The sequence below is a fragment of the Panicum virgatum genome, chromosome 5K, assembly GCF_016808335.1.
Source record: "Panicum virgatum strain AP13 chromosome 5K, P.virgatum_v5, whole genome shotgun sequence".
NCBI lineage: Eukaryota > Viridiplantae > Streptophyta > Magnoliopsida > Poales > Poaceae > Panicum > Panicum virgatum.
In genome coordinates, this window is record NC_053140.1 from 34,295,735 (window position 1) to 34,316,371 (window position 20,637).

General features: G+C 39.6%; 1 protein-coding gene across 1 annotated transcript; it reads left to right on the forward strand.

The window, feature by feature from the left end:
- The first annotated feature begins 5,713 nt into the window (after positions 1-5,713).
- On the forward strand, positions 5,714-20,333 carry LOC120709532 (protein MICRORCHIDIA 6-like). The gene is made up of 19 exons (XM_039995204.1): positions 5,714-6,411; positions 6,547-6,621; positions 7,338-7,372; positions 7,553-7,631; positions 7,723-7,812; positions 7,899-7,974; positions 9,119-9,197; positions 9,306-9,440; positions 9,974-10,072; positions 11,844-11,945; positions 12,031-12,177; positions 12,986-13,078; positions 13,538-13,589; positions 13,671-13,782; positions 16,882-17,102; positions 17,659-17,747; positions 18,362-18,432; positions 18,974-19,016; positions 19,670-20,333. Exons 1-19 carry the CDS (start codon positions 6,072-6,074, stop codon positions 19,766-19,768), a joined length of 2,037 nt encoding a protein of 678 aa, XP_039851138.1. The 5' UTR covers positions 5,714-6,071; the 3' UTR covers positions 19,769-20,333.
- The last annotated feature ends 304 nt before the right edge of the window (positions 20,334-20,637 follow it).

A 20,637-nucleotide genomic window follows, 5' to 3' on the forward strand; every position in this document is an offset into this window, starting at 1 on the left:
TGACTCATCCATTGGATTATGCTCCTCTAAGAGTTTGACTTGGAGATAAGAGATAAGAAAGGAGCAGATAACTGCGTGACAGATCATCTCTCCAGAATGCAAATACAAGGATCGGACTTGCCGATCAATGACTATTTGAGAGATGATACTCTTCTGAAGGTTACTACAACCAGTCCATGATATGCAAATCTGGTGAACTTTATGGTGACTGGGTACATACCTCCAGGAGAAGATAAGAAGAAATTGATATACCTCAGCCGGTTTCACCTATGGGACGGCCCATATCTATTCAAAGTCCGTGCCGATGGTCTACTCCGACGCTGTATCCCAATGTGTGAGACCCGCAAAATTCTTGAGCGTTGTCACTCCTCGCCATATGGAGGACATTACGGAGCCTTCCGCACCCATGCAAAAGTTTGGCAGAGCGGATTCTTCTGGCCGAACATGTATGGAGATGCAAAAGAATTTGTGTGGCGTTGCCCAAGATGTCAAAAGCATGGGAATATCAATTCCCGAGACGCAATGCCACTAAAGAGCAATCTTCAAGTGGAAATATTAGACGTATGGGGAGTCGACTTCATGGGTCCCTTCCCAATGTCAAAGCAGTGGACTCCACCCTGGTCGGCCGAACAGGCCCGTGGGCCCCACCGCCTCATCCAAGCCACGTGTCGCCTCCTCATAGGCTCCTTAGGTCGGTTGCAAGGGTCTCACCCCGTGGCTCCCTACTATAAATACAAAGGGGGTAGAGATTAGAACACACACCACACTCACCTCTTCTCAAGTTCATCTTGCATAGTCTTTAGGCCTAGTGGAGTTTAGGAGAAGTTTAGGAGTTATCGAGTCGCCGGAGTTGCTCGGGAGTTCTGGTATGGGTTCATCTCTAGTCCTCTCTCGTAATATCCAGTCGTTTGTAATAGAATTAGACTATGGTTATCGATATCTGCTCGAAGTATGTTCTGAGTTATCGGATATATGCTTCTTGATATGGTTGCATTATTGTTCAATGCTTGCATTGCATGATCGCCATGTACTTGCGATGGTTAACATATCGGCCTTAGAACTCTATCAATTGCTCCAATATTTGTATGTTTGCTCTAGTGTGATGTTTGTCCATCCGGTGGGTGGGGGCTCCGCGCGGGATGCTAGAGTATCGCTTACTAGTGTAGACATAATGTCTAGATCATTAGCTAAGAGTTGCTGGATGTCAACTATATTCACGGTTTGTAGAGGTAGCCGGCAGGTGGTGACAGCCCTGTTCGAGCCCTAGTAATCCTCCACGTTCGGTATGGGGGGTAGGAGGTGCATAAAGCCGCCGGGGTGTACGGGCTCCTCCCGTTGCTTCGATAGCGGTCTCCCAGTTGTGTAGTTTAATCTCTGACGATCTAACCATAAGATAGTATAGATATAGCTAGCCTAGCACAGTTGGCTCGAGCTCTAACTTCTGCCTTGTTCCCGGCCTATAGCATCTTTCTTTCTTTATTTATTTATCTAGAGCGTAGCTGTGTGTGTGTCACACTACCTCCTACCATGTTATATATCTTACCCCTGTTTATACACTTGAATATCCAATCTAGATAAAGTTCATTAACTAGTCTATACTCCTTCATCACCGCCTTCCCTGCGGAAATATAAATGACACCACGGTATACTCCCGGGTAAAATACTACAACAATATTCCATGCGCTTGCAGATTTATTTGTGGTTCATGAAATACCTGCCACCCCAAATTGGCGTATGTGGGTGTCATCGATGTTTTCCGGTGGTGACGCTGGTAGGCGCCAATAGTGGCTTCGCCAAACCCTTAGATGCAGCAGCTTCTCCCTTTACGAGTTCTTCTCAACAGGTATGTTCATAGCTTGCTACCAAGTTCTGAGTTGAATTGCGTAGATAGGCCCAAGTTGACGGTGCGTCACTTCCTCCTCTGTCTATAGTGCTCATAGTCATCGAGCATGCTAAATCTACCCGGCGGTGTTTAGCTGTTCACCAGTTATCAAGCATGTTAGATCTATCCGGCGGGGTCTAACTATTCACCAGTTACCAGGCTCTCTAGATCCTTCCGGTAGGGTTTACTTTGCTCACCAAGTTACCGGTAGAAGTTTCCAATCTGTTAGTTGATTGATCCATTAATCTAGCTCGTTGCTGCTTTTACCACAAATTATCAACATTTGCTTATATCTTGCTAGGTTAATCTGTTTAATCTAGTTTGTTTTAAGTTTTTGTCACAAGTTATCTAGCCTAGATCTGCTCGCTATCGGCTTCTTTTGCGTCGTCACAACCATAGCCGATTGGATCCGAATCCATATATTGTCTGCAGGGCACGTCAATCTTGGTGCGACTCGCTTCTACGAAACTGGCTGCACGATAGCCGATTCCCTAACAACATCAATATCGGCTGGCTAGCCGATAGCTCTTGGAATTTAACGTTTACCCTTTTTGTCAATTGTATGTCAAATTGACTGGCCCGCCAAGCACACCACACGCACTCCGATCGGTTTCGGTATAACGGAGCGAAGCAGATCTCCCCGGCCCTAGCGTACGTGGAGCGTGAAGATTCATCCAATGGGATTTTCACATCAACAGTTTAATAAGGGTTAAAGAAAAGATAATACTGACACATTTTCGTGTGCCATGTAGAATGTGGCTGTTGATGTATTGCCTCAGCACTTTATTAGGAAAAGTTCGGTTACCCTCGAACTATTACAAAAGTCTGATTTTCAATAGTCAATTACGAAATTGGATAACGGAGGTCATCCAACTGTTGAAGTGTGAAAATTTTAGCCTATATGTGGTTTCAAAGGAGGTTTTCTATTTGTGAGAATTAAAAACATTCAAATTTAAACTAAAAAATTATAACTAATTTAATTTAAATAAAAACATGAAATGAGTATCAAAAGTTTTCTAAAGATGTAACCAATCTATTGTCACAATACTTGCCAGTTATTCATATTTAATTTATGTTTATAATATTTGGTTGTTTGTAGTTATGCCTATTATTTTTGAATAACTTATATTCAAATAGAGCGGTAATGGACATGTTATGTTTTTAGAAAAAAAATTGGTACTAGTCTCAAATTTTTATTGATTAAATAGTTTTGATTTTTAGATCTAATTAAATTCTCTTATTTTTAAAAAAAAATACAAAATCATCTTTGAAACCACCGTAAGGTCCAAATTTGTCCGGTTTTGACAGTTGGATGGCATCTGTTATTTGTTTTGTAGTTGAAGGTTGAAAATCAAACTTTTACAACAGTTTGAGGATGTAAATCGGACTTTTGCCTACTTTAATTTATCCCTATTCTTATCTATAAAACCTATATAGTTGATCCCCACTAGAGATTTCTCCCGACATGCAAGCTGTCTACCTCAGCAATAGACTATCACATGCAATTAAAATCCACTACACTAGCATTTTATTTTTCATGTCAACATGTCATGCAATCCTCTAGCATTAATTTATAATAGTAATTAGAATATATATATTACTTCGAGAGCCACGTTAACATGTGGATTTATTACTATTTCTCTACTCTCTTAATCAGCCATATCATTTTCATAATTGTAACCATTCAATCAACTCCGTGCATGTCTTATATTCATGAAATGCATGTTTTATTCGTTTCTTTCTTCTCTAACCAAAGAATAACTCAAAAAAAATTTATTTTGCATCCAAGAGATTTCTCATATGACTTTCAACGTAATCTCTTCAAATACACCATTTATATGAGCTTTCCTTTATTAAAAAATATCATTTTTTTGTTTTTTAGGAAACTCAATCTAAGTGCTTATTTGTCTTACTACATGCTCTTCATAGCTTTTTATTTAAAGAATTATTATATTTTTATCATAGTTTATTGAAAAGCTCTCTCAAATCCCGTAGCAACGCGCGGGGAATCACCTAGTTTCTTAACACTACAAGGTTCATTTATCTCTATTCCATATTTATAATATGTGATGCGTAGAATCTCAACACATAATTTGATTACTGGAAGGAAGTAAACATAAAGGTAAAGAGAATAATGAATGACACTGATTTGTAAAGCTGTTGTTATAATCATGATGACTTATGATAGTTGGTGCAGTGGGTGGTGTCCACTTATAATTCAATTATCTTTATACAGCTTTAATGTCTACGGGAAGGTAGGAGCACAGAAGAGTGCTTCAGTTTATGTTTCTTTGGTTAGTCTTCCTCTTTTGCAAACAATTTACAGACACTGGAAATCAATTTTGAAAAACTCTTTGTGTACATTAGCTATCATGGATGATGTTATGATATTTTTTTATCTAACACGTTGATCTAAAATTTGAAAACAAGTGTTGTATATTTTATCTCTTATGAGTATAGCATGTAACGATGTATAGTACAAAACGGTTTGTTTTTTTCATGAAACCTTAGTTTATCATGGCGAATCATGTGATATTTTTCTTTCTTACTTGACAATTATTTTTTTCTAATTTTATTGTGTTGTGTAGACCAAAACCATGTCTTAAATTGGTCGAGTTTTTTGTGCATAGTATTTAATATGTGCAGTCGAATCTCTAAACGCTCACCATATGTCATTGCTTTGTTTTTCTTCATATTTTCATGTTAACTGCAAGTTTTTGAAATTTTATGCTAATGTTTATCACTAGTATATATATGTGTAAAATTTATATATTTTTAGGATGGAAAGACTTACGATTTATAGAGGTGATGTTATTATTTTTAATAGGAAGCGACCAGACATGTTTGATGAACACTTCATATCCTTCGATTGACGATGTTAGAACCATGAATATATGTCGATAAGGAAAAACTTAAAAATATGTATAACGGAACTGTAAAGTGACAATTATTTTTAAGGTAATATGCTCATTCCAATCATAAGTCTCGGACTATTTTAAATTATACATACCAATTGGAATGTGTTAGTTCTGAATTTTGTCATGAACAAAATTGGACAATACGTGTCAACCAATTATGTATAGGCTTGACATGTGTCGATCTTTTTCTGCATGCTTAACACGTGCTAGTCTAATATATTATTTAAGGTTGCTATATGTCAATTTTTATTTTGCATGCCTAACATGTGTCACTCAAGTCTATATACTTGCCATATGTTATTATTTTTGCATGACTACCATGTGTCATTCCAATATGTATATCATCAAATATTTGCTTTGTGTCAGTCTAATATCTATAGACTTTTGCTATATGTTATTTCTTTTTTGCATGATCACCACATGACTGTTTAACTTGTATAGGTACTATGTTGCTATTTTTAAAACAATTTTTTGTCCTCTTAGGGTCTTCTTATTCCCTGCCACACATCGCCACCGCTACAGTACCCACATCACACTATAGTTCCGCCATGGAACAGTCAACGACAGCGGAAGTGGATGTTGTGGCGCTGATTTTGGCCGCCACAGCATGGCGACCTATGACAGGCTGCCAAATATACCCTTAGTTCACTATTATCATGTGGCAACCTCTTTGATGCATGCTTGCCACCTGTCTATACATTACTTAAAATATATAAAAATATATTTTTCTGCACATATAAGTTTTTGAAAGAAAAATCTGCACATATAAGTTATTGTAGACTCTAGCCAACAAACACGTCACCCCGGGCATCTTCTTGCAGACAAGATTATATATTTATACGAATATACATTTCAGAGTGACGTGTACAATGCATTTGTATTTGCAGACGGAGAATTTACGTTTTGCTACCCCGGGTAGATTCGGGCGAGATCCGTGCACGCCCACACCACTACCCAAATCTAAAGAAACGGATCCTCATTTTCCTCCGAGCAAAAGGGGGGTTTTCATCGTCATCTTTTCCCGAAAGCTGCTGCATCGCCATTTCGAATTCGCCATGGCCGGAAGTGGCCTCATTCCACTTTCCAGTCTAGAGCCAAGTGCACGAGCGCAGGGTGGGAAATAAACCCGCGGCAGGCCACGGGCGCACGCCACGAGCTCCCCAACGAAAACCCAAATCGAGCTCCCTACCCACTGCGCCCCCAGAGAAGAAGGGGGGCGACCGCGTGCTTTGACAAGCGTCGATCCCTACCGTAGCCTCGCGGCGCCGGCGATGAGCTCCGGCGCCGAGGTGATCGAGCTCTCCAGCGACGAAGACGAGGAGCCCGTGCCCAGCACCACCGCCCTCGCCCGCCGCGCCCCGTCCTCCCCGCCCGAGGTCAAGCCGCTCCTGTTCGCCGACGCCGATGTGAAGCCGCTGCTGCTCTACCCGCCGGGCTACGGCGCGCTCGTGCCCGTGAAAACCGAGGAGCCCGTGCCCGTGCCCGTGCCCGTGCCCGTGGCCACCGCCTCGCCGCCGCCCAGGGCGCTCCCCCCGCCGCGCGTCTGCCGCCAGTTCTGGAAGTCCGGCGACTACGTCGTCGCGCGCCGCAACCCCGACGCGGACGCCCCTGGTAGGCTAGCGGGCCGAGGGAATCGCCCCCCCCCCCCCCCTTCCAATTTCCGCCGTCTCTTCGTTTTCCTTCGTTTTTTTTATTTGGGGGGCAGGTCAGCATGCTGAGAGATTTCCGATTTGGTGGCACCTGCAGGTGGGCGGAACCGACTGCGGATAAACCCCAAGTTCCTGCACTCGAATGCGACTTCCCACAAGTGGGCTTTCGGAGGTATGAGACATCCCCTTATTGTGTTTTGTTGTAGGATTGGCTAGATTACTACTCAAAGCAACTGGAATTTAGGAATGCTATTGGCTTCATGAGCGCGAATAATTAAACTGACACGGCTTCTTTTATCTGTCTCTTTTTTTTAAGAAAATTGCGATTATATATGCTTATTATCATGGGATTATTTCTTTCTTCGTGTTGATAGCATCTATCCATTTCTGGGAACTTGTAGTTTGGATTATTGTATCTTCACTTAAGAAATTTAAACTCAATTTTAAATGAAGTACCCACTTCAGTAATACAGAAAAGGATATTAGATGTGCTTTGATAGTTCTAGATGACTAAAATGGAAATTTATCTCTGCCGAAAAGTCCAATCCCAGTACATTTTGAAGTTTGGAACTGGTCCCACAAGAATGTAGCCAGTTATATGCTCTTCCCGTAGCATCCATAAGTGGAGATTTGAACAATTGTTCGCCTATGAAAAAAAAAGATTTTTTACAATCTAGCAGATTAATCTATCTTGGTTTCCACGATGTTTTAAGCAAAACTGAACAGTTCTCTTCAGTGCAATTTCAATTATATTCTTTTTGTGGACATATAGCATTGTGTTTCAACACCTCTTGAATGCTGTAACATTTTAATCATTTTGCTTTGCATTATATGGCACTATCTGTAAATGATTCGTTCAATGTTGTTCTCCACCATATTTTCCTGCAGCCATTGCTGAGCTTCTTGATAATGCAATTGATGAGGTAATCATTAAGGATCTTTTTTCACATATACAGAAAGAAACTACTCCATCTGTTCCAAATTATAGGTCGTTTTGCCCGATGTATCTAGATAAGCCAAAACGACCTATAATTTGGAATGGAAGGAGTAAGATATAGCATGAGTGCTAAGTATTGTTATTTTTGTGGCATCTTTTCTCTCAGGTGAACAATGGGGCAACATTTGTCCGTGTTAATAAATTTAAAAACCCACGGGATGGGAACCCCTCATTGTTGGTTCAAGGTTGCCATATTTGCAATTTTAATCTGTTTATTTTGTATGAAATGCTATCTGGATTGTAAGTTGTAACCTTGTGGTGTTTTTCATTCATAAGATGATGGAGGCGGGATGGATCCTGAGGCGCTAAGACGCTGCATGAGCTTTGGATTTTCGGATAAGCAGTCTGATGCTTTCATCGGGCAATGTATGTCTTGGTGTCCTTTCTTCTATTTCTTTTTGAAACAAGTCTAAAATCCTCTACCATTGAATTTATGTTGCTTCTTGTATCAGATGGAAATGGTTTCAAGACTAGTACAATGCGGCTTGGAGCAGATGTGATTGTTTTTACACAAAACCAAAATAATGGGTACATTTCCTTTCCATTCATCCTGGCAGTATTCCTTTCGACATTACATTAGAAATAAGCATTCATGATGCTACCTTTATCTTTGGTAAGTGGTAGCATAAGGAACTCAGGAAACTTGACTAACATTTTCTCTTCCGCTAGAGCACATAGTATTAAGTTCTAAGGAATAGAAGTGAAATATGGATAAATGTTGATCTGTAGCAGTTGCAATATTTCCTTTCCCCTCCTCCCTTTTTTAGTAGATATGTTCTGTTGTAATTGTAACTACGATTTATAGAAGAAAATGACGCCATGTACCTTTTGAGTTTTCGTATACCTGGAAACAAGTGTCACTAGAATCTGATTGTGATAACAGTGTGTTTTATACATTATTCACTGCATGTTGCTGGTCAGACAACTGCCCATGCTAAGTTCCACTTGTTACGATTGGAGAAGAGGAGGACTGAACTTGTATTATCTATATTGAGAGAGGCCCTTTGGGCAATATATAGAATACACGGAACACGCCAAACCCTAGACACTAGTACATTTACCATTATACCCTTAACACCCCCTCTCAAATGCAACGTGAATGCAATGACGTTGCATTTGGAGAGTTGACACTAAGCACTAGACTAAATAAAAAAAAGAAATTGATACATCCAAAGTCCAAAATCAAAGATGTTATGTTACGATTGGAGAAGAGGAGGACTGAACTGTATTATCTATATTGAGACTTTGAGAGAGGCCCTTTGGGCAATATATAGAATACATGGAACACCCCAAACCCTAGACACTAGTACATTTACCATTATACCCTTAACACCACTCATCCCTCTTCTTTAACTATTGATCTTCTGGGCCTGTTTGGCACAGCTCCAGCTCCAAGAATTTTTGGACCTGGCCATCCCTAGCTCAAAATTTTTTTAGAGTTCTGGGCACATCAAAAGGTGTTTGTTTAGTCTATAGGTTAAACACATGTTTAAACTGCTTTATTCAAACTCCAACTCCTGCATGAATATCAAAGTTGGAGCTGTGCAAAGCAAGCCCTTTATGTCATTTTTTGAAATTGGACGGCACCTATTTAGATTCCTTTCTATCTCTATTAAGATGTCTCTCCATGAATCTGCTGAAGTTAATTTTTTCTGTTTCTGATTTTCTTTAGGGTGGCAACTAGAAGTATTGGTCTTCTTTCTTATACATTTCTGATGGAAACAGGTTGCGATGATGTGTTGGTGCCAACGGTGAGTTTGACATATTCCTTTTCAGCTGTCTGCAAGTTCTGTCAAGTTGAGCTAATTTTTTCTTCATCTACTGCCTTGTGACCTTGTGTTTGCCATGCTGTCTTGCAGGTGGACTATCAATATGATCCAACGACCGCTTCATATATTCAGATGTTGCGTCATGATCAGAAGCTCTTCTCTTCTAACTTGGGGATCCTTCTTAAGTGGTCCCCTTTTGCTAGTGAAGCTGAGTTGCTTAAACAAGTACGCAATGAATATGTCTTTATCTCTGAGATATTTATTGCAAACTGTTGAATGATTCTGACAATCTTGTAAAAAAAGATGAGGTTTATAAAATTTATGGAGAGTTGGGAGCTGTGACAAATTAACTAGTAGCCCTAAGCAAGGAGATGATTTACAACTGTTATGATGCCCAAATGATTTTGTTAATTCCTAGAGTTTTACATGATTTTTTTGCTAGCATTCTAGAAATGTGTTAAGACTAGTCACTTGTCACATAACGCTTGATATTGGATTCATATACTTACTAATTGAAAGTCTGAAACTATATCTGAATTTAAGTTTGCGAAAATTACTGCAGTATGTACTTTTGGCAAAAGTTTAATGGATGTATTTTGTAGTTTCTTTCTTTCTAATTTCACCAAGTTGTTTTCCTAGTTCACATAAATTCATAAGGGGCCAATTCCCTTTTAGAGTATGTGTTACTTGTACTTTGCTGGGTATCTGTTGGTTAGGGCCAATTTACCTAGTATGGCTAAGATTCACATATGACACAGTTTGATGACATGGGAGAGCACGGAACAAAGATAATTGTATTCAACTTATGGTTCAATGATGATGGGGATATGGAGCTTGATTTCAACTCTGATGAAAAGGTTAGTAATGTCGACCTCTGACATCCTTGGATAAAAGTGTGGAAATCAGCTTGCCTTTTTTTTCTTCTTGAACACGCAAGAGAGATGCATATCTTTTTATTATATAGAGAGAAAAAGGAAAAGAGTCCCATACAAAGCAACCTCTTTACCTCTCCTAGCAGGCAACAGAATGTTGCAAACTAACACAATAACTTAGCACCTTATGTACATGTAAATAACGACCTGACCTTACTAAGCCACTCACACTAGACCCTCTCCCCACCAACTATCCACGTGCCTAAACCATGAAAAAGGCTTTATATACCGTAATAATATTATTATTATTGATACCTCTGATAATTTTGTATTATTTTTTGTCTTCCTTTTCTCTCATTGGTGGATCATATCAGGTTTCATCTCTAGCCTATCCAACTTGCATGGGAGTAAAATAATTTGTTCTTGTTGTAATGTTGGCCTCTGATGGTATATTAGTTGCTACAGGATGACGATGATGTTTTCAGTTGTCACTCCACAACTGTTTTATGTATATTGTTTCTTCCAAATTTTTTTCAATGGAAGATCTGAATTTTTTTCTTCCCTTTAAGTATATACAAGGCTCTGATTATTGCAAACTTATTGCAATATCTTGGCTTTTATGGTCAAACATAACTCACGTGATAGTAGGGGTGTAAATGGTGTCCGTATTTGAGTTCGGATTCGTTTAGAGGGGTTAATATCCGACCGTATCCGAGTCCGGATATTCAGTATCCGACACCTTATCCGAATCAGTTTTTATGATATCGATATATATTTATATCTTACCTGACAAATTTGATACTATCCATACCCGATCCGAATCCGAGAAGGAAAATAACTATCTGTGTCGTATTCGTAACTATCCTATCGTATTCGATCCATTTACATCCCTATGTGATAGTGACAATTGAAAAAGTTTAACTTCTCACGTTAGTATGTGGAGAAGGGAAACTAAAGAATAACTGTTTGTTTGCTCAAAGGATACTTTGATGTTAGGAGGAAAGTAAATCTGACTTGAATTAGAAAACCAACCACAATCGGACTTAGCAAAAATGATGGCACTTCTCCTTCATCGGTGGCTGAATTAGTGGTCCCCACCCTTGATGGGATGCTCATTGGTTTGCTGATGATGGAATTGAGTAAAAAATGTTGAAGTCCTATTGATCTGTTTGATGTGAGCCATTGGAGTAGAGATTCTTCAATTCTATTGTTATCAATGTTGACTTCTCTCTAGGCAAAGATGCCATTACGTGCTTTATTATATCAGCCATACCTACATGGGACACATCTATATAAATTTTGAAATAAATATCATATATCATACATGTTTATCTAACTACAGCCTTGATAGCATATCTTCAGTATGTGTTTTGGATCCACTGATCCACATACAAATCGAATGAAACAATATAGTTGAATGTTGATTGTTTAGTTTCATAAAGACTTAAAGTAAGACACCCTATAGAATAGCACAACAGGAATACAAGCGAAGGGTGCTGTCAACATGCGAAAATTGATATTAGATACATGAAATGTTGACTAAGAAGCTGGCACTATTTATTGCATGCTTAAGAAAGTATTGTGTCAGTGCTACTGTCACGACATGCTACCTTATGGAAGTGTCTGCTAATCCTGCACATAACATGTTTTGTACTTCTATTGGTTTTCCCTTGCATTTGTTTTTGGGGTTTATGACCACATCAACCATTCCCTGTACATTTATCATTGAACAGTTGGTCTATACCTACTATCTTAGGATATCCTCATTACTGGAGCACACAAGAAGGTGAAAACAAATAAACTGGAGAAGATCGCCACGCAGAACTACATTTCAACTCGGCTTCGCTATTCTCTTAGAGTTAAGTATCGATTCATATTTACTGGTTTGGTGCTGTCATTTTCCTTCTTGTGCTCACATTATTATTCCTTTTGGATTCAAACAGGCGTATGCATCTATCTTGTATCTTCATATACCTGACAATTTCAGAATTGTCCTGCGTGGATGTGATGTGGAGCCACATAATATAGTTAACGATTTGATGTATCGTGAGTGTGTGTTGTATAAACCACAAATTGCTGGACTTACAGAGGTACATTTAAATCGCGATTGCAAATCATGTTGTGCATTGCTTACCATTTTGATAGCAAGAATAAACCCTTCTATTGCCTCTAGCTTTTTTTGATGCTTGTCTCATCTAATATGGAAATATCTGGACAGTCAGTTGTTTATAATGACCTATAGTTTTCTGGGTTTTCATCTATGTTTTATGTTCGTTGTTATTAGAATCATGAACTACCAATAGGCTTACTAGTAGCAATAGGCTGTGCATTTACTTGTTATAAATTCCTCATGTTGGTGGCCACTTATAGAAGTGTGACCTCCACATGAAATTCTGTGTTAAACAAGATAAAGGGGAAATCTATATAACAATGTTATATCAATAGCATTATTGGTTATCTAGTTCTTTTCCCTCAATCTCACCAATTTAGTGCAAGGTACATTTTTTTGGGTGAAGTATAGTCAAGTCAGTCTTAGTCTTTGTTTTTGTAGCTTTTGTAACTTCGCATCCATGACCATTGTGTATTCAAGAACTGCCAAATGGATTTTGAGGTGCTGTCATAACTGTCCCCACTGTGATTGCTAGTTTTCTCTAACTCATTTTAGTTTTTAGGTAAAATAAAGATTTTAATATATTCTGCGGGTGAGGCTATATCATAGAAAGTGGAGCTGAATATGTCCTAGTTGATGGATCAGCCAGCACTTTAACGGTTTACACTCCAATGAATATGTTCTGATTCCTTTGGTCACATGTGCAAGTTTAGCTTACGTTTTATTTTTGCTATAATTTTAATTCATAGAAAGTCTCTCTGATTACTCTCATGTTTTGAGTTTTGTAGTCTTCTGTAATCACAACCATTGGATTTGTTAAAGGTGCTCCAGACATTGATGTGCAAGGGTTTAATGTATATCACAAAAATCGTTTAATATCGGTGAGAGCTCTCTACTTTTTATGATATGCATGATATTTCAATTTGCTTTCCTTTCATGTTGCTTGCTTTATATGTTTGTTGTGAACCGGGTCATTCGTTTGAAGATTGAAGCAGAAACATTTGTGTGTTAGTCAAATCCTTGCTTAGCTTGGAAGCCTTTATGTGTATGTTAAAAATGTTATTTTAATTGTAAGAGTGGAATTTTCTTCCAAATGATTAGTTTTGAGAAGTAGCCTGTTATATAGAGTGGCACACATAGAACATCATTGTATCCACCTGTACTTTTTGTTTCCCATCAGGTTAGGTATGGTATCAACTTCTATAACAATTTTCCCTAGGATGTAATTAACTTGACAACCTAGTTTAGGTAATGTCTGATGTCATTTTCTAGAATGACGCATACTTGGTAATTTTATTTTGCTTCTGCTTAACTCAAATGTCTGGTTGTTCTGTTTGCAGCCCTTCTGGAAAGTTGCAAACAACTCATACGGGAAAGGGCGAGGAGTAGTTGGTAAGAAATGTTCCACTGAGTTATCCAAAGCAAGATCTCGGATAAAAGATGATGTGTACTTTGTTTTATCGGTCTTTTCAGGCATTCTGGAGGCCAACTTCATCAAACCTACCCATGATAAGCAGGATTTCGAGAAGTCCAACCTTTATCAAAGGCTCGAGCTTCGCTTGAAAGACATGACCTATGAATACTGGTAAAGCTTTTAGCTGATTTGTTCCTTTAAACATCTGCAATATTGATGTAAACTTTGTCATATTCCCAATCTCGTATGAACCCACCTGCCCACATAGATGGTTGTGCATTCATTGTACACATAATAGTATAACACAAGGCTGTGCGTGCACATTTGAAACATGCAAACAACCACATGTGCGTGCGCACACAGTTCACACTGTACATTTATAGCTCAGAAGATTAAAGTGCTTTTCGGACTAGTGTTACTTGAGAACTGAAGAGTTCACTTTCCAGGAATGTTTACCTGTAAAATTTCGATAGCAAGGTTTTTTTACCAAGGGCCTGACATTCTCCTCAGGTACATTAGGATGGACTGTATACCTTTGTGTTGCTAAAAAGAAAATGTTTTTTTTTATCACGTGAGATTATGCCCTAGGCTTGATGCTACCTTAAATAAAGGGGCATCAGGGTGAATTATGTAAACATTTAGAGTTCTGACAATGACAGGAAAGAGAACACTATTCCTTGTCTCAAAAAAGGGGGAATACTAAAGTACACAGCTTACGAGTGTGCGGCCTCTTGACGGAGCTACGCTTGGTTCACGATTTTCAGTTTGTTGGGTTGGCTTATGTTTGGTATCCATTTTTTTGTCAGTGTTTTTGTGCAGTATCCATCTAGTCGTTTACACAATTAGCACAAACTTGTTCAAGGCCCCTGGCTGCTCTTAGTACCTTGCCCCTTTTGTTCCAAACTATGCAGATTGCCCAAGGTATCACAATTTTTCAGGCAAAGTATCACCTATCTATTGTCCTAGAGGAACCATACCCTGTTCCATGTGGAACCATTTGCATACTATCAGCTCTTACCATAACTGTAATAGTTGAATAGTTGCCTTTATAATATTGCCGTTTGAGCACAACAATAGTGTTGGTGTCACGGTCATAAGGGATGCCCTTAGCCATGCACTTAAGTTTTGAGCAGGCTTACGGCAGCCCCACGGCCTGGCAAGAAGGCCTTACATGGCAGACTGCGGACGCCACGCAAGAGTGAAGCAAAGGAGGACACGGCTGGCAGGCCTGACTACATCCCTTAGGGTGGTACGAGCAGCGCATTCCTGAGTGCCTTTAGGATGGTCTGCGCTTGACCACGACCAGAGTGGTGAGCATATGACCACGACCAGCAGGGAGATCTCCAAGCACCCTCAGGGTGGCCTACACCTGACCCTGGCTGATGTGGTCGGAGCACTTCTACGATCAGTATGGTTGGTGTAGGGCACCCACGGGGAAGGCCACGACTGGTCGGAGGCTGCCCTTCATGAACATGACCAGTCCACACCATCCGCTGCAAGTGGGTGGGCCCCTCCACCTAGTGAGAGGGTGCAGCGGGTCTAAGACAGAGGGCTACACCCCTGTCCCTTGTATTAAATGTGAGCAGTGGGATGCGCTCGGCACAGGACATCCTACATCATTACTTGCCCCCGATTAGGCAAGGCGTGGAGACCCTGTCCAGTCTTGGATGAGGCTCGAGACACACAATAGTGGAACAATGCCGCCCCTGTCAGCCACTCCCCTTCCTGCGCGGACAGTAATGTGCAGGCTTCAAGTAAAATGCCTTTAGGAGCAGTGGGGGATCCCAGTGGCACAGGGTTAGAATAGCATATTGTAAAGAGTACTATGGAAGAACCGAAGAAGGCATGTAGAATAGGATATGCGATGTATTTGTAGGGTGGTTCCCATCCCAGGGTTCTCCCTGATTTGTATACAAGGCCGGCCCATAGGAGGACTCTTTGAGCAATACACAACACAAAAGCAGGATTAGGGCTTTTTTTCGCAAGGAAGCTTGAACTTGGGTAACACATTTTGTGTCCTTAGCTGGATCTTACAACTCCAGCTCTTCAATTCCCACTAGTGAACTATTTTCCCAATCCAGGATCTGCAGCGGAAACCCCAATAAATACCTTTCCTTTCTCTTTTAATGTTTAATAATGTGATTGAGTAGTTTATAATACCACACCTCCTAAACTATGAACGTCTTAAAATGGCAAAGGTTTCAGTCAATCCGTGTGAACTTTGTGGTTAGGATTCCAGGTTTCTGGCGAGGGAATTGGGTCCTACAGCCTTACAGGGAGAGCTGCATGGAGTAAGGAAGGCCCTGTGGTGGAGGCAGGAGCGGGGATGGAGCAAGGTGGCAAGGTCTCCACCGGTCACGGACAGTATTGGATGGCCAGTGGGCTAGTGCCGGTGTGGGGAAACTTCAAAACGGATTGAATAGGGCTGGAGGGCAGCGGTCGCTGCTCTGGCAGCAGGTGCGCCTCTGGAGAGGGGTGCAGGTAGGTGTGGCGGGGGAGCGTTTGCCTGTTTCTGTGGAGAAGAGCAGGAACAGATGAGTGGGAGGAAGAAGAACTGTGCTGTCTGATTGCAAATCAAGGGCTCAGATCGTCAACTGAAGGAGATGAAGTTTTCACTTTTCAGGCTCCTGAAGGATAGCGGCACCCTTATAAATATTGCATAGAATAAAGCCAGTGCCGGTCTGACATTGTTGGCATCCTTTGGCACTGATTATGACAATTTTCAATCATAAGTCATGCTTTGGATTGTAATGCAGCTGATTATGAAAATTTTCAATCATAAGTTGGAAGTATGAAATTTTGCATGTTTCTCAACAGAATTACTTGTGCCAGAATGTCTTCATAAAATTTTGATTTACTATTGTCTTCAACTTTTATGCCTTTGTTTTGCCACATTTTGTGTCAGAAAATTCATTTTTTCAGTTATGAATCCAAAAGTAGTCAAAATAGATATTGCCGACGGAGATGCAAACAGTTTGGTCTTATATGCCAAATCAATTTATCCGCTGAGACACAAGATTTCATTACTTGTTCTAGTCTGAAACTTAACTAGACTCTTCACACTTGCGAAAAAGCTGCATAATACTAATATTTCATTTATAATAATCAGCCACTAGCCTCAATTTTCCTTGGATTTCTATAAATGATAAATATAGTTATTAGGAGACTTCTTAGTTATTGATCTGTTTGCTGTATCATTCTCTTGCTCTCATTTTGGGGCATGTCTTAATGTCATTTGCTAATTCATGCCTGAACTAATTCTTCGCGCAGGGGCCTTCATTGCCATCGTCTTGGCTATGACAACAAAAGTTTATCTAAAGCAGCCCGTGCACTTAATCGTGCCAATCATATGAATGCTGGAAGTTCCCCAATAAGTGCTCCACCTCGTTTGCTTGTGGCTAATATTCCAACAAGCAGCGGTGGTATACCTAGATTATCAGCCTCTGCAGCAAGGGAAAAGATCAATAGTCTTGAGTCTCATTCTACTAACAGTGAGTAATCCACTCTTTCGGTTCATTTTGTAAAAAGCCACTATGTTTATTAATGTATTGCCTGGTTATTAAAACGTCGTGAAAACGTCGTTTACACGATTAAACATTGGAGGATTTTGAAACGCTTGAACGTTTTGCCAAAATCACGTAAAACGACGTTTTATGACGTTTAAACGTTCGTTTTAGGCGTTTTGGCGTTTTATCTCGTGAAATTCGGTTAAACGACGCTTGCATGGTCGTTTTATCTCGTGAAATTAGGGTGCTTGTGGACTTGTCATTCTACTATTCTATTTTGTTGTTTGCTTGATTGCTTTGGTTGTGAACATGTTATTTTGGAACTATTATTATGTGAACCTACATTGGTTGTTTGGTATTTAATTAGTTGTTTGGTATTAAACTTCGTATATTATGTGAATTGATTATTTATATTGATATTTTTCTATATTATTTGTCACGACGTTTAAATGTTCGTTTAAACGTTTACAAGACGAAATCTGCTCTCCAACGTTTCAACGTTTTATCGTGCTAATAACCTGGATGTATTGACTCTTTGCAGATATGGGATTGAAGAGGAAGTTTGATTCCCTCTGTGCCATGATGGATAGTGCTGATGATCAGGATGGGCAAAATCATACAGATGGAGTTGTAAGTATTTATACGACAGATGCAGATGAAGAATAATAATTCCTCCATTCTTTTTTTACTCATTTTACCTTGTCAAGTGTGTTCTTTTTGTTTGTCATTATAATTATATGAATCCGAGGAGAGACATAGCGGAGTGTCCTTAGCATATTTAGTGTTTGCTATGTTTACCAAGAATTCATTCCTTCATTTGTCATCGTGGGTAGGTCCCTAATCGTGGGTTTATGGGGAGAGAAATAAGTTTACAGCTTTAGAAAAGGGAGTCTGTGCTTTTCGTAATTCCTTTGCACTAGTCTGAAACGACAAACAAAAAAGAACATAGGGAGTATCTGATGTGCGCAGCCTAAATTTGTTCTGTTTACTAGTCAGCAAGAACTAACTGGGCATCTAATTCTGTCTGGCGTCTACAAACCCATGTCCACCAACCACCTCCCACATGCCACACCAGGGGAAAACCAAATCACTTTGTTTTCTGGTGCAATCAAAACTATAGACATGTTTATGTCAGCATTTGCAAACAATATAGAAGCAAGTGTTTTCGATGATAAATGGCAACGCATTGTATACTTAAAGGCTTCGAATATGACTAATTTGTTGTTCTTGTTTGACTACATCAGGATGTTTCTCAACGGAAACGGTTTAGTGAATACAGGACTTTGACCCTGGAGAATGACAAGCTGCGTAATGAGTAAGTACTACGAGAACTTGGACATTTCTCATAGATACTTTCCTTCTATCTGTTGTACTGCCGTTTTCTGTGGAAAGTAACTACTGGGAAAAATGAAGCGAAAGCTTCTATGTGCAATTCAACTCTTGCTAATGCACTTTATGAGGAATACTGATGATTTTGCTTGTAAAGAGGGTTCAACTGCTCGTTTATGTCTGAAGTGCTGTTGCTGGGCTTCACTTGGTAATGTGAGCGTAGTTCGCGAACCAAATGGAAATACTCACTCAAGGAAGTGATAAGGTTCCTTGAAAATAATAATTATATTTTCCTAGTATAGGGCTTTAGGCATTGTCACTTTAATTATTGCCTTAACTGTATCATGTCCTGTGTGTCCAATTTTGCTTCGCCTGCGTTATTGAACTTCAAATACATGCTATTTTTGTGAGTGCTTGTTTTTCAGGAAAAAATGTTTCAGTAAAAAGTAGCAGAGGCAAATACTGGATGGCAGTTTTGGTGTTACAACTTACAACTTACTGTGTGTCCAATAATGTTTTTTTTTCAGATGCTTACAATACGAGGAATCAGAGAAACAACTTGTAATGAAGGTATATATCTTCTGCAACTAAACAAATGCATCTTTCTTTCACCTTCACAGAACATAATTTTGGAGACATAATTGCTCCATTCAGTTGAAATTACATAGTGGCCATCATGTCCCCAAATATGATAGTTTGCTGTGTTTCAAAGGCGACACAGTAACCCAAGGCAAGCTGGGTATGCCTAGGCGACAAGGCTTAACTGTTCCTGGACGCCTTGGCGACACCTTTGAAGCACTGATAGTTTGACCAATTGTGGATTTATTTACATCTCTTGCCAACTTAGGAATATGGATTTTTTGCCTTGCATGACTCTCCCTGCATCTAAGGTTGTGGAGTGCTCTTTTCACATCATCATATCAGCCGCCTAAATGGCTTTCTCCATACTGTTTTGTTAAAATATGTATTTTTCACTGTTTTTAGCAACTTACTAGCTAATTCTTATGTTTTCAGTAGCACCTAAGAGCATGCTAAACAAACTAAAATATTACACTTTTGTAAAGCACGGTCCACTTTAACCATTATTTCTCCTCAATGTTCTCTCTAGAGCTTTTGACATTTTAGTGAACTCATATGTTTCTCCTTAAATGCCCTCTCTGGAGTTTTGGTATTTGGAGGACTGATTTATAGAAAGAATAAAAGTATCATTCTGATGATTTTAGGAACAAAAGCTCCGATCTGAAATCGCTGAGGCAAAAAAGAAGTATCAGGAATTGTTAAAAGAGCTTGGATCATTGGATGTTAAGGAAGAGAATTCGTGAGCAGTTTTCTCCACTTTTTTACCTGCGATGATTACTCTTCCTGCTTCTTGCCTGACTTGTGAAGATGATGGCTGGCTTCCTTTCGAGACCTGCTGTATGGGAAGAACTGGCCTCTGGACAGCTGGTATCTACCCATTACCATTAACTCGGTACTTGGTAGGGATGCACAATTTTTTGTCACTAATCTTTGTAGGGTCTTGGCGATGATAAAAAGTGAGCATGTATTATGTTGTAAAATTACTTGTATAACATTTATCGAAGTGTACAGAAGCAGTCTCATGATAATGCCCCACTGTTCCCTGCGACAATACATTTCACGTCAAATGGGGTGAAGATTTTGATCTGGCACTTCGCCACTCTGCGGTGGATAGAGTTAGAATTAGGATTCTACATTGTTCAGTGTGGATAGTGTTTAGCAATTCGTCCTCGTGGCGATCCTAATCTTTGTTATTTGAGCTATGAGGGTCAAGCCTTTTTTTTTCTTCACTCACCAATTGTTTGTAGGTACAGTAAATTGTAACTTGCACATGTGGTAAATAGAATCAGCTGTCTGGTTATTACTGCATTTCTTTTTCAAACTTCCTATTCTTTGACAACTAGTGAGGCGGCGGGTTTGTAGCTTGTGGGACATAAAGTCAGTGTCAGTGGATGCATATTTGAAAGTACATTCAAATAACATTGGTAGCATATATGGGATTTGCACAGATTTAGGGATGTGTTCTTAGTTTGGTTATTGGAAAAAACAGCAACAGACAAGGCTTGCTCGACCAAAAGATATAAAATAACATCGGTAGAATATATGTTTTTTTTATTTGTAGTAACGTACAGACATACTCCTTCCATCCAAAAATATGCAAATACATCAGGTG